The following is a 13,938-nucleotide window of genomic DNA, read 5'->3' as shown; positions in this document are numbered from 1 at the left end:
TTGCGATGGTTAAATTTTTCTAAATAAAACTTATTATAAAAGCATACCAGGATTATGAAATCTAGTGGATAGAGGACATAACAACATTTATTAATAGGAATCTTATCAAGGATGTGCACATGATATAACTTGAAGGTTTTGTGAATTATTTAAAATAAGCTAGAAAGGTATGCAAATTGCAAAGATCCATTTATGGATTAAAGTAAGCTCTTAGAAGCTAGAATCTTTGTTCTGATTAGATAATTTGGATTCATCAAGAATGAAGATGAATCTTGTGTATACAAAAAGGTTAGTGAGACCACAATTGCATTTCTAGTTTTGTATGTGGATGACATATTACTCATTGGTAACAATATCCCAACATTTCAACATGTGAAAACATGGTTGGAAAGTTGTTTTTCCCTAAAGAACTTGGGTGAGGTATGTATTAGAAATCGGGATCTATAGAGATAGATTTTTGAAGTTATTCAACCTTAGTCAAAGTACAAATATTGACAAAGTAATCAAGCGTTTTAATATGCATTATTCTAAGAAGGATTTCTTTCCTATGCCACATGACATATATTTGTCCAAGGGACAATCTCCCACCTAATCAAATGAGAGGGAAAGCATGAGTAAGATTCCATGTATCTATAGTTAGATTTACCATGTATATTGTAATGTGTTATTGACCATATGTGTCATATGCTTTAAGCACGACAAGCATATACCAATTTGATCCCGATCAAGGTCACTAGGTTGTCATCAAGAATATTCTTAAGTACTTGTGAAGGTCTTAAGATGTTTTCTTAGTGTATAGAGGTAAAGAAGATCTCGTTGTAAAGGGTTACACTAATATTAGCTTCCAAATTTATAGGGATAATTTCTTATTGCATTAAAGATTTGTGTTTAGTGTGAATAATGGCATTGTGAGCTAGGAAAGTCCAAAGCAAATGACAATGACCAATTATATTATAAAGTTGAGTATATAGTTGAATAAAATGTAACTTAGAAGTTTATTTGGATCAAGAAGTTAATTACTGAACTTGGCTTTGTTCTTAGCATTGTGAACATGATTAACCTATATTGTGACAACAATGAAGTAATTGCTCAAGTCAAGGAACCTAGACCTCACCAGTGATCCAAACACATACTAATATACTTCTATCTCATTTGAGAGATCATCTATAGAAGAGATGTTAAGATTTGTAAAGTGTCAACATTAGAGAATATGTTTGGCCTGCTAATGAAGTTTCTTGCTCACATGAGGTTGATGGGTATTAAGTGTATCTCGATTAGCCAATCTTTTATTTGTATCATAATTTTGATGTATTGACATTTGATCATTTTTATAAAGGCATTTCAAATATTATGGTTTTATTGCAAAACATAATAATGCCATTAGAATGGTTTGTTTGTTCAAAGATATATCAAGTATGATTTCATTTGAAATTCTAGTGAACAAATAATATTAATCTTAAAGTATATGTAGTCAAGTATTATTGTTTACTAGGATCACAATTATACATTGAGACTAATGCATGAGTTAAATGATGAATATTACATGATTTTGACAAGTGTATCAATCGCACAAGTAGTCAATGATAAGTAAATATTGTCTCCCAAAGGACTTGTGTAATACATGGCAACAAATAAATTTAATAACTAATTTAAACTAAAAATATTTCATTAATTGATATTGATCGGTAAAAGAAATAAAATTCATGTAAAAGAAAGATAAAGTTCTTTTTGGTATTTTCTCAAACACATAGAAGAGAATTTAGATAAGAAATGATATGGTATGTTAATGTTAGGATTAGACTTCACCAAACTTCACTATCATGCATTTAAAATACTCAAATCTTTTTTTGCATTTAATGTTAATGCTAACCCACTATATTATTCAAATTCTAATTACTTAGAAGAAAGAGCCTAAGTTCCACTATTAAGCATCAATCCCTTAAATACTTAATAAACAAACTTGCATTAATAAAAAGGTTTAAGCAACTAATGGGTCAAGCTAGTTCTATTCTTAGATACAAGCTACACTAAGTATTTTGTTCTAGTTCAAGATTAGAAAAGATATTTTTTAATATCTAATGAATCAAATATCAAGCTTTGGTTGATCTCTCCACAACAAGCATTAAAAGTAGAAACACAATACTAACATTGGTTGGTTACATCTGATCCCAATAAGGATGAAATTAGTTTCTCATTGTCACAAAAAAATAAAATAAGGTGATTCATGGAAGATGGAGAGCCAAGGAGAAGCTTGAAAGTGGTGAAGGAAGCCCTAGCATGTGAAGACAACTTATAGCATAATGAATCCAATATGAACCCATACCCATCAATTTTTCATCACTTTGGCTTCCAATGTCATTCTTGGCTAACTGATTGGCATTGCAATGGAATTGATTCAAGTACTTTAACAAATAGTTAGGTTTCCCAATTACCAACCTACAACTATCATGACATTTACTTGATGATATGATATTGATGTTGCAAATGACATATATGCCAATGGAGAGATGACACTTGATCAACATTTAGACGGAAACCCAACATTTAGCTCCTCACATTCCGATTGAGGCATAAGAGTGAAGCAAAATGACACACGCGCATACCAGCTTACAACTTTTTCATGTTGATATGAAATGAGTGAGCATATAAAGGTTTTGTTTTGTTGCTTAATTTTGGGCATGTTGTGATTACTTTTTCATATCCTCATGTCCACGACTTTTATATTGGGCTTATTAATAACGAAAATTCTAACATGAAGAGGTATAAAAAATGGTACATTGATGAAGCACCATTTTTAACCATTAAATTTAATAATAAAATAATTAACGGTTCAGATTTGTTACCTGTAACTTGTAAATAGAAATTTTTGAATTTTGCAGATTAATCCCTTCTGTTATGGTAATTATTTTTTTATTTTGGAGAATAGTCCCTTTCTTAAAAAATATAATTTGATTAGTAAGGGTTATTATTGTCATATGAATAAATTGATTTTCTTTTACTTGGAGTGGGACGGGGGGTGGCGGTGGCAGCGGAGGGGGAGGGTGGAGGTCGGTGGTAGTGGAGGGGCAGAAGCATGAAGGGAAAGGGGATGACGTAAGGTTAGAGGTGGTGGAGTGCGACGGGGGTGGCAGCAGCAATAGAGGGGGAGGGTGGAGGTCGGTGGTGGTGGAGGAGCAGAAGCATGAAAAGAAAGGGGATGACGTGAGGTTGGAGGTGGTGGAGTGCAACAGGGGTGGCGACAGCAGCGGGGGGAAGGGTAAAGGTCGATGGTGGTGGAGGGGCAAAAGCATGAAGGAAAAAAGGATGACATGAAGTTAGAGGTGGTGGAGTGCGACAGGGGTGGCGACAGCAACAAAGGAGGAAGGTGGAGGTCGGTGGTGGTCAAGGACGGAGCCAAGGGGGGACCTACGGGTGCCACGGCCCCCCCAACAATTTTAATTTTTTTTTATATACATATATATTACTATATGGCACCCCCTATTTTTAATATAAACTCATATGTATAATTAAATGAATAACCCAAATTTATTTTTTTATTCAACTTTTGGACTTCTGGTACGGCCTGCTATGTGGTATCACTTTGGAATTTTTTTTTTTTTAAAAAAATGTAGCGCCTCATTTGATCATTCCAATTCTCGGCCCCCCAGTATTGAAATCCTGGCTCCGTCCCTGGACTGGTGGTGGAGGGGTAAAAGCATGAAGGGAAAGGGGATGACGTGAGGTTGGAGGTGGTGGAGTGCGACAGAGGTAGCAGTGACAGCGGAAGGGAGAGCAACAACCCCAAATAAAAAAAAATTCATATGGATAAATTTGGTATTACAAAATTAATGATAATTTTTAATTTTTAAAAATTATTTTATCACAAGGATTATATTGCAATCAACAATAAGTTGTAAATCCTGCTATTACAAGTCATTTTAACGACTCATGGATGAAGCATTGCTTTCATTGTTAGAAGCGTTCTATTAATAAAAGTTTTTCTATTGAGTATTTGAGTTGAATAAAAAGCACTCTTAAATATTGTTTTGAGTGTGCTAGCTTTGTGGATGTTACACATGTAGTTTTTTACTTTTAACTTTGTTTTGTTAACATGAATTTATAGTTTATTCCCTTTATAGTGGGCCATATTCAATACTTATTTTGAATTAGTGGAGTTCCTTTTAGCTAGATTTTCCTTTGAAACAAGTTATAATGGGATGGTGACATGAATCATATATGCTAAGCTACGACTTTACATTCTCATTTGGCCAAACAAAAAAATAGTTTCAATGTTTGCAATAAATGAACATATACATGTCACGTTAGAGTAGTCACAACTAGAGTAGTCACAACTCGGTACCTCTAGCAATCAGGATGGACCAGAAACATGATCATAATAAGAGATATGTTATCATTAAGGATGGTGAGATTGGGATCAAGAAATGATCCTCCTACATTACTTTTCTATGTACTGTAGAAAGAATAATCCATCACGACCCATCCACATAAACCGTAAAAGATGTCAGCTTCATCTGAATCTGTCCATGTGATAAAAGAGCATAGGCCTAACCCTAAAAATCATGATTTAGTACATTGGTGGGGTAGAAAAATGGGGGGAGCTAAGAAAATTTTAGATTAACAAAAACAATGTATGAATTATAATCTGGTGATTCCAGTTTCAATGACCCTATGAGTGCACCAAGACAATGGAACTTGAGCACCAAACTTCACTTTCTACCCGTTGCTCCAGCTCTTGGCTTACCTTTAACCTCAGACTCCTGCTCACATGAGAAAAGGTTACTCCTAAACTCATGCTTGTTGAATGGAAAAAACTGGAATAAACGCTTGTAATATGAACATGACATGAATGAAGCATCCCTCAACTTTGTTTTCTTATTTGGGGTACCCTCATTAAAAGCAGGTAGATCAAGAGATAAAAAGACTACAACTTAACAATTGCTCCCATTCTATTTCATTATTTAATATTCCAAATTTCCAATCATATTTCCAAATGAAAGAATAACAATTGTTCCCATTCTGTTTCAATACTTTATAGACTAAATTATATATTTAGTCCTTTATCTTTAAATGTTCATTTTGATCTTTTACCTCTTAAATTTGGATTGATTTGGTTCTTTTGAAACAATGATCATTTTCAATTTTAAAACAATTTTGAATCAATTTTCAACTGATTTAAGACATGAAATTTGTAACATTAGATTTACTTATATGAAAAATATGAAATTTCTTAGAATAGTGGATTAAGCCTAACTCAACCCTACAAAACCGGCTTGTAAGGTGAGGGTTGCTTTCCACTTATATACTATTCAATTGCCTAATCTCTAGTCGATGTGGGACTTGGATTTTTCCCAATACACCCCCTCACGTCCAGCACTATTGGGTTTGGTACGTGGATAAATGGTGGGTGACCCTTTTTAATGATCTAGGATTGGCGGGACTTAGGTTTTTTCCAATACACCCCCTCATGCCTATGAGGCATGCATCAATGGTGGGTGACCCATTTTTAAAGTGGATCTAAATGGTTTAGATACCATGTTAGAATAGTGGATTGAACCTAACTCAACCCTACAAAACCGGCTTGTAAGGTAAGGGTTGCTTTCCACTTATATACTATTCAATTGCCTAATCTCTAGACGATGTGGGACTTGGGTTTTTCCCAATAAAATTCAATTAAGTTCAAATCTAAACGGGCTATAACATAATGAAAATAGTGTGAAAAATATATCCCAATGTGTAACTAAAAAATATTATGAAATTAGATATTCTAAATTTTAGTTCCTTTTTAAATTTATTTTTATGCAATTTTCACCATGTTTGTTTTATAACACTTTGTTTTAAACTTCATTGCATTCAATAGCTTTTATATAAGTGAATCTAATAAGATAAGTTTCAAATCTTGATTTAGTCAAAAAATGATTCAAAATAATGTCTCAATTAAACATAATCATTGTTTCAAAAAGACTAAATCGATTCAAATTTAGGTGATAAAGAATCAAAGTGAATATTTTAAAAAATAAAGAACCAAAATGAATCTAAAAAATACGATAAAGAATCAAAAATATAATTTAGCCTATTATATATTCATTCAGCCTCATCCATCCAATGGGTTGTTAAATATGTTCATGGGAAGATTATACAACTTAAACATGAATGTAGTGTACATATGCACAAGCGTACCTGTGGTAAGTGCAAATATATGCAGCTCTTTGCTGTAGCTGGATTGTGATTTTCTGCACCCTTGCTCCAATCATAACAAACCTACAGATACGCACATGATTGCAAAATCAAATAACGGGAGGTAATTAAAGTTACGGGTCAAGTCAATATGTGCACAAAAATAAGTTAACTTCATACATATTTTTAAGTTCATAAAGTTGAAGAACGAAACTTGAACAGAGTTAATCACAAGCTGCGTCACATGCACAAAACTGACAATTTACCATCAAAAATTGTGTGGTAGATGAGATTTAGGCAATTCATTTCATACTGTTTTAAAGGCACATGCATTGTATGCTATTTGCCATAATAGGGACGGGAAGATGTACGCATTCTCAACAAAGTCCTTAAATTCATCAATTTAACCTTTTAATTTTTCAATACATGTAAATGCCTAATTCGACTGCCAAAACCAATTTTAGTAGCATACATAATCTGTTAGCTAAAGGGGGGAATAATTTTAAATTAATTATAAGTATTGAACGTTCAATTTAACAATTTAAATTCAAGGACTTAATTAAGCAAAAATAATCTGGGTCCTAAACCCGTAGCATCCAAAAGCCACTTTGGCCTTTGGGAATTGATAAATTCTGAGTTGCACTAGGTGGACTCATTTAAGGAGAGGCTAGGTTCTCCTAGTGCCTATTTTTTCCATTCAAAGAATTTAAACTCAAGATTTGACTATGCCTTCTATGGATCAGAATATTATCTAACTCACAACCCCTTCTAATTAATTTTTTAAGAAAATGACTAGGAAAAGCACAGAACAAGAGGTAGAGGGACAAGGATTGAAAATCCATTCAAGTAATGAAGATAACAAGTATGATGTTTTCACAAAATGGGGCCACATTGATATATATAAATCAATATTTTGAGAATCCATTTTTATATAACTAGAAACCGATAGCCCATAGTAAACAATTTCTTTATAGAGGAATGTGGAACCTACTAAATTCATCTGGAACCAACACACATAAATTCATGTGGGACCTACACCCTATTTAGTGGGACCAACATGATGTTCACCAAATAATGAATAGTGTATTGAAAAAGTGTGTTGCTTGCATTTTTTTCTTTACTTGGTTATTTGCTTATAATGTAAATATGTAACTTCCTATGTTTATTGTCAATATTTTGAAAAGCATTTAAAATGCCCCCACCCTGCACCATAATATTTGGCATCAGAAATAGCTTAAAATTGGACATCACAGTACATATTTGTATAATATTTGCCATACATGCACCACATGGGTGTGGGTGCCATAGTGCAAGAGTGAGCAAGAGAAGGGTAAGACTTCAATTGTCGAAGCAAAACATGTAGATCTTACACAAACAAATTCAGGTTTCCTTATTTATTAATGAATGTCATAAGAAAGAAGCAAAAAAATATGAAACTGCACAAGTAAATCAGTGTGGTTTACAAAGGGACAAATACCGCATAAGCAAATATGGAACCATCATTATTGAATGTACTGCAAGGTATGGGCTGACTACACCTTTGCATAACCTGCAATACATATTAAAGTCTTATAAGCAAATGACAATAACAACAAATACTTCAAGAGGATTGAAGACAACATATTACTTTCAAGATCTTCATAATGATCAAAACAATAATTGAGGCTTTAAGAACCCAAAAAGAAACACAAACATCCAGATCCAATATTGAAAGGGATCATTCTTCCATTTTCCTATAAGTGATAATAGGCAAATTAGAGACTAGGTGTCCCCCTGACCCCATCATTAAAAAAAAATTTATGGCCAAAAAGGAATGTAATAACAAAAATATCTAGGTTACCAGGTGTTCAATCAATAAATATAGATGGGTCCTAGCATGAAACAAAGGAGCAAAAACTTTAATCTATGCAGAAAAAACAACACAAGTATGTTTTGAAAATTCCAAAGATCAGTTTCAGAAAGAACAGGTGAAAAGAGTGCATTAGAGAAAGCAGGAACCTTGAGTCTCTGTTTACTGTCCTTATCCCAGAAATTAAAAGCACCATCAGATCCAGCAGTTGCAAAAGTGTGATGTATCTGAATGCAACAACACAAAATAAGATCTTACATAAAAGGTTATTAAAAACACAGCTTGAAAATAAATTTAACTAAATTTGAAATCATAGGTGCACTACCGGATGGAAATTTATGGCATTGACTGAATATATCTCATTGTTCTCTCTGTGGCATTTAAATGTAAAATTCTTGCTTTGTTGTGCATCATCCAGATGATGTACTCCAACCCTTCCTTCTATTGAGCCAACCTACAGAGGAACCACACAGTGAATACTCCATAATGCCAACAATTCATTTTGGAGTCAAAAATAATGTTATTAAGTGAATACATAGCAAGGATTTGTCCAATGGTGATAAGAACAGCAGAGAGCATACACGTGACACAGGAGACTCATTATATTGAAATAGACAGAATTGATGTTTGAGTTTGTATATGTACTACATGTCAAATATGGTAAAGGAAAACAAGTACATCTTGAAGTTCAAGCGAGCCAAACTGAGGGAAAGTGGGGGAAAAAAGGAAAGTAGAGACAAAATTTAGAGAGGTCTTGAAGTGTTCTAATTTCTAAGATACAGGACAGAATCATGATCTGTATAATGAGTACCACCTCGGAATATATAGGAACTATATAGGAGAAACTGTTACAAAAGAATCGATCAGTTCTAACAGATTGCTATAACAGGGTTGTATCAAAAACAGAATCAAGAAGTTAGGAGATCAGTTAGTTCACCAGACAATGCACGTGCTACCAGAACAGCACATTAATCATCACAGTACTAGTATGTAGTACTGGGTTCCCTACATATGCTCTACAGTATACAGGTCAGTATATGAATTTACTGTATATTCTAATAACATAGAATTCAATTTGAAGTCTCTACATGGTTACGTCTCAATAATTATGGCTCCAAAATAGTCATCTTATGGGTCCAGTTCAAAATCCTTCAGCAAATGGTGCTTTAGGGTGGCGTTCCGAGTCACCCAAACAAACGTTGAAACAAAAACTCCAAAGAATTGCTTTGTGTTTTTGTGCTTGGGAAAGTGGGATTTCCCAGTTGTATTGACACAAACAGGTTCCTAAACACAGTCCTAATAGCCATTAGTCTAAATTCACAATGGATGTACCAATTAGATCCTCTGACGCAAGGGTACCCCTAAAGTCAACTTGTACACAAATTGGGTATGTTCTCGTACCCAGTACATGTGTGGTACACATGGGTCTGTACAGGGGCATAACACAAGAAATTAAAAATAAAAAATAAAAAAAGAGGATATTCAATGTGGATACACATGGCTACTATTTGATAGGTATGATACCACATCCTGAGTCCAATAAATAGAAAACATTAAAAAATAAAATAAAATAAGTTTTCCCTTTGTCCCTACTTGCTTCCATTCACATTGTTGTGTTCATGTTCATGTATGGCTGTGATGGTGATGGTGACGGTGGCTCAAGTCAGTGTTTAAGCAACTTTGCTTTTGTTTTGCCCACTCCTACATCTCTATTCTTACCCTCCCCCAATTCTGTGAGTAGGACTCATTCCAATTTTCTCCCAAACCTGTGTCTTTGTCATGTCTCAATGACTACATATTTGAACTTTTAGTTTATTATAATTAATATTATCAATATCTGACTAGAACCCGTTTACCAAGTATGCATCCTTGCTGTGCTACATTTCACAAAGAACAGAGATGCAGGAATCAATCTTTTCAATGACCATGGTCATGGACAAGGAAATGATGAGATCGAAACTGTTAAAAATATGATATCATAGTCATGTTTAGATTTCACAATGTTAACATTAAACAATTTATTTATTATAATTCTTTATTATGATACATATTTATTTAATATTGAAGACTTTAATCTCCTTCTATGTAATAAGTTATGCCCATTTGTATTTTTTTATCATTCATACAATTTTCTCATGTTTATATAAAGTTATATTTTTTATATATGTATATTTTCTAAATTTTATATTAAAATACTCATCCTAGACATTTGAAAAGTTCCGTACCCAGTACCCATACCGGGCAACCAAGGTTAGGCATCCTCAAGCTGTAGAGGATCTTCACAACATAGATGTGTAAGCCCCAAACCATGTGCAGAATTGCCCAAAATCATAGCCGTAATAAGATTAAATAATATGAACACAACAATTGAGATTTCTAGTGTATTTGAATGTAATTGGGAGCTGAATACATACCAAAAAACCTTGTTGATCTGGAAAAGCAGCAACACACCTTGTCTGATATTTCAGGGGAGATACGATTCTCTTGTATTCAGTCTGTTGGGGTTTCAATATAAATTAGAAGAAAAACATATTAAATTGATGTTTGTTGAAATTAATAACTCCACAAATTTTAATATGAAATCAGTGCTTAATTTCTCCTTGTCAAAACCATGGAAAACCAGAAAGTGCAGAACAGGTAAATACAAACAAATCATGTGAAACTTTATATATATATGTATATATATATATATATATATGTGTGTGTGTGTGTGTGTATATATATATATCATAAAAGGGAGGCGGGTGTAAGTGGTTAAATATGGGCATTCAGGCAATCATATTTACTTTGGGTTGCATGTTCCATGAATTCATTTTATATTTTCTTCAATAATCAGCTATGGCCTATGTGGTAAATTCTATATTTTCTCTTATTTCCTGACTCCTTAAGGAGATAAAATGCATCTCCCATGGAGTTGGCATCAAGATGGTTAAGACTAAGTAAAATTTAACACATTGCATTCCTGGTACTGAACAAAGTAACTAATCTTAGGGTTTTTCCAAGGTGTGATACTACTGAGTAAAGTTCAGATGATCAGGATCCATTTCCTGTAAATCGCATCATACACCTTAGAAGAGCAAATGAATTATAACAAAACCATAGTTTGTTATCCAAGTTTTTATATTTTATAGGAAAATAAAATTCTGATTACACTTGCAAGGAGCAAAAAGCCAAAAAGAGAATGCACATTTCATATGATGTAACAAAATTACACATTTTTATTCAAATTAGATACTGATAATAGAATTTCTAGCAGAAATTTCATCTCCATAAAAAATTATTTTAGAAGGAAGAATGAAATGTCACCTGAGGATTTTGCAAGTTGAAGACAATCAGATTTCTATCCGCAGTTCCCACTACCATCAGAGGATGTTTCACTGTTAGTGCATAGCAGCGTTCAGGAAGTTGTTGAGTATGCACTGGATTTGACTGCCTAGTATCCCAATACCTAAAAATAAAGAAAATAAAGCATAAAATAATTTCTTAAGTAGTTAAACATCAACATAATCAACCACACAGATACCGAGAAAAGGAATTAGTGCAAAATATGCCATCTTTTTACTAAATTATTAGAAGTTTTCATTGCAAGTGTCACAGTGTTGCACAAATAGACAATCATAAACTTAAAGATAAAAACCAAAAGAAGGATAACAGCTAGTTCATGAAAGCTTCCTGCCAAAATCCAAATATTTGGCAATGACACATTAAATAGTTTTATTACATCTACCAAATCTTTGGCAATGACAGATAGTGAGAATAAACAGTTCCAAATGAATCCACCCAGCCTGATATATTCTTTCTAGATATAATAAAGCACTATTATTTGTATGCTTCCTAACTAAACAACGAACTTAAGCACACTACAATATATCATAATTGAGCATGCAACAAATGGCCACCTTACCAACATTTTAACAGACAGGTGTGGCCCAAACAGATGTAGTTTCTGTGACCCAACACAAACAGAAAATTTCACAAGATCATAGAATGTGTAACATTTTGTTTGTGTACTTTATACACATAACATAGTGGTGTGTGCTTTTACATTTTAAGAAGTGTTGTCTACCGTCTAAAATAATGTTCATCTGAATTGGACCCTCATGGCCCCATAGGAACCCAGAATCAAATCATGATTTTTGTAGAAATTTAATTAATAAAAAAACTTCACTTTAATAGTAATAAAGAAAAGACCAACAAAGCCTACAGTCCTCAGGGGAAAATATTCGTTTGCCCATTTATAGACTTAACATTACAAAACAATGTTCAAAACTATCCTCTCCTAAAAATATGAAGATTTAACAAAAATCAGCGAGGCCCATTGCCACATACCCTAACCACATAAACACAATTGACTCACAAAACCCTATTCGCTGCACCGCATCATCTTCTACCTAGTTACACCACACAAATCACTGCAACACGACAATGTGACACACCTCACCCTCCCTGCTAACATGAATCATTGGTCCAAAAAATGAACAACATGCCACCTCAGTTAACTCAATTCAGGGCCCCGCTTACGTTTTTAGCTCAACTTATTTTGGAAAAACAATCAGTTTTTTCACCAACTTTCAGAGAGCGTCCAATTTTTTTTTTTCAAAATTAATCTATTCCCAAACATGCCATTCTTCTAGTATAAATATTCAACATTGCCAGCCCTTTTAGTTTCCGATCCTCTTCCTTCAATAAATCCCTTTACACATCAACATCAGAACCACATGTTCTACCAGGCCTTAAAACTCAGAAAAAGACACAACACCAAACGCAATCATACTCTGAACTCACACTTTTGCCAGTAACACAACATTACTAAATCCCTTTAACACTGTAAACATAAATAAATAAATAAAAGAATCAAAATTCATACTTCAAGGTCTTGTCCCAGCTTCCCGTGGCTAAAAGATTCATCTCCGGTATCCAAGCAATATCTTTCACAGGAGCATCGTGCATCGCAACAGTCATTGGTTGCCCACCAGACGTAAGCGGCCACATCTTCACCTGCTTGTCACATCCCCCAGAAAAAACTGTGGTTCCATCATCCTTCCAAGCGGAGCACAAAACCTTCAACAACAAAAACAAAACCAGTTTCAAAAAAATGCACCCAATGCCACTTCATTCTCAAAGGAGAATATCAACAACAATAACAACAACCCCTTATTTCCTAATAAGTAGTATCGTAAATCAAATTCCAATTCAAATTCATTACCGGCTGGTCATGAGAAATCGAAGCCTTGGGAGTACTGTTGACAACAGTCCCATTCCTTGTTATCTCCCAACACCGAACCTAACAACGTAGAAATCGTCACAAAAAGAACAAACACATGAAAATGAAGATTTTGAACTTAGGGTTTTTCTCGTATCTAGATATTCAGCAAACAAATAATTAAAAAAAAAAAGTTTTTTTTAAGCGAGATGGAGAACCTGGTTGTCCCATGAAGTAGCAACGAGGAAATTGGCCTTGGAACTGAACGAAAGACTCGAAATGGAATCAGAAGGAGGTTGTGCAACCTGAAACATTAACTCTTGAGAAGAAAGCACGTCACATAATCAGAATCAGAATGAGAATGGTAACACTTTCATTACCTCGTGGGATTTGTTGGGGTTGGTATTTGCAGCTCCGAACGTGGCCATTTGGATGAAAGAGAAGAGAAAGTGAGAGAGAGATTGATGAGTGAGTGAGGGAAGAAATATGCGGTTAGAAGTGAACACGAGGATGGTGCAGTTGCATAGGATTTTAATGAAGGTGGGTCATGCTAAACAATGTGGTACTATTTTGCTTTCGAGAAGTTCTAGCCAGATCTGGCGCGGCGGAGAACGGTGACGCCGTTCGTCGAACCGCCGAGCAGCGGCGGAAGAATGAAGAGAGGGTTAGGGGTAAACAGAATCCACCGTTTAGGTGAGGGAGTTAGGGCTTT

General features: G+C 34.3%; 1 protein-coding gene across 1 annotated transcript; it reads right to left on the bottom strand.

Moving 5' to 3' along the window:
* Positions 1-4,367: 4,367 nt before the first annotated feature.
* On the bottom strand, positions 4,368-13,938 carry LOC109816539 (protein RAE1). The gene is made up of 11 exons (XM_020381586.3): positions 13,607-13,938; positions 13,445-13,531; positions 13,230-13,307; positions 12,891-13,084; positions 11,330-11,471; positions 10,438-10,518; positions 8,349-8,477; positions 8,173-8,250; positions 7,652-7,723; positions 6,178-6,258; positions 4,368-4,757 (listed from the first exon to the last, which is right to left on the bottom strand). Exons 1-11 carry the CDS (start codon positions 13,652-13,654, stop codon positions 4,707-4,709), a joined length of 1,041 nt encoding a protein of 346 aa, XP_020237175.1. The 5' UTR covers positions 13,655-13,938; the 3' UTR covers positions 4,368-4,706.

Source organism: Cajanus cajan, chromosome 11 (genome assembly GCF_000230855.2).
Source record: "Cajanus cajan strain Asha chromosome 11, NIPB_CcT2T_4, whole genome shotgun sequence".
Taxonomy (NCBI): domain Eukaryota; kingdom Viridiplantae; phylum Streptophyta; class Magnoliopsida; order Fabales; family Fabaceae; genus Cajanus; species Cajanus cajan.
Note: the sequence above shows the minus strand (reverse complement) of the source record. Positions and strands in the feature narration are given on the sequence as shown.

What these genes read in the sequence shown, in the direction of transcription:
- LOC109816539 (XM_020381586.3), bottom strand. Translation starts at nt 13,654, where the DNA reads ATGGCCACGTTCGGAGCTGCAAATACCAACCCCAACAAATCCCACGAG. An exon ending in CTACTTCATGGGACAACCAG is followed by an intron (nt 13,308 to 13,444) that starts GTTCTCCATCTC and finishes CTACGTTGTTAG; the next exon opens with GTTCGGTGTTGGGAGATAAC. An exon ending in TATATTTGCACTTACCACAG is followed by an intron (nt 4,758 to 6,177) that starts GTACGCTTGTGC and finishes TCATGTGAGCAG; the next exon opens with GAGTCTGAGGTTAAAGGTAA.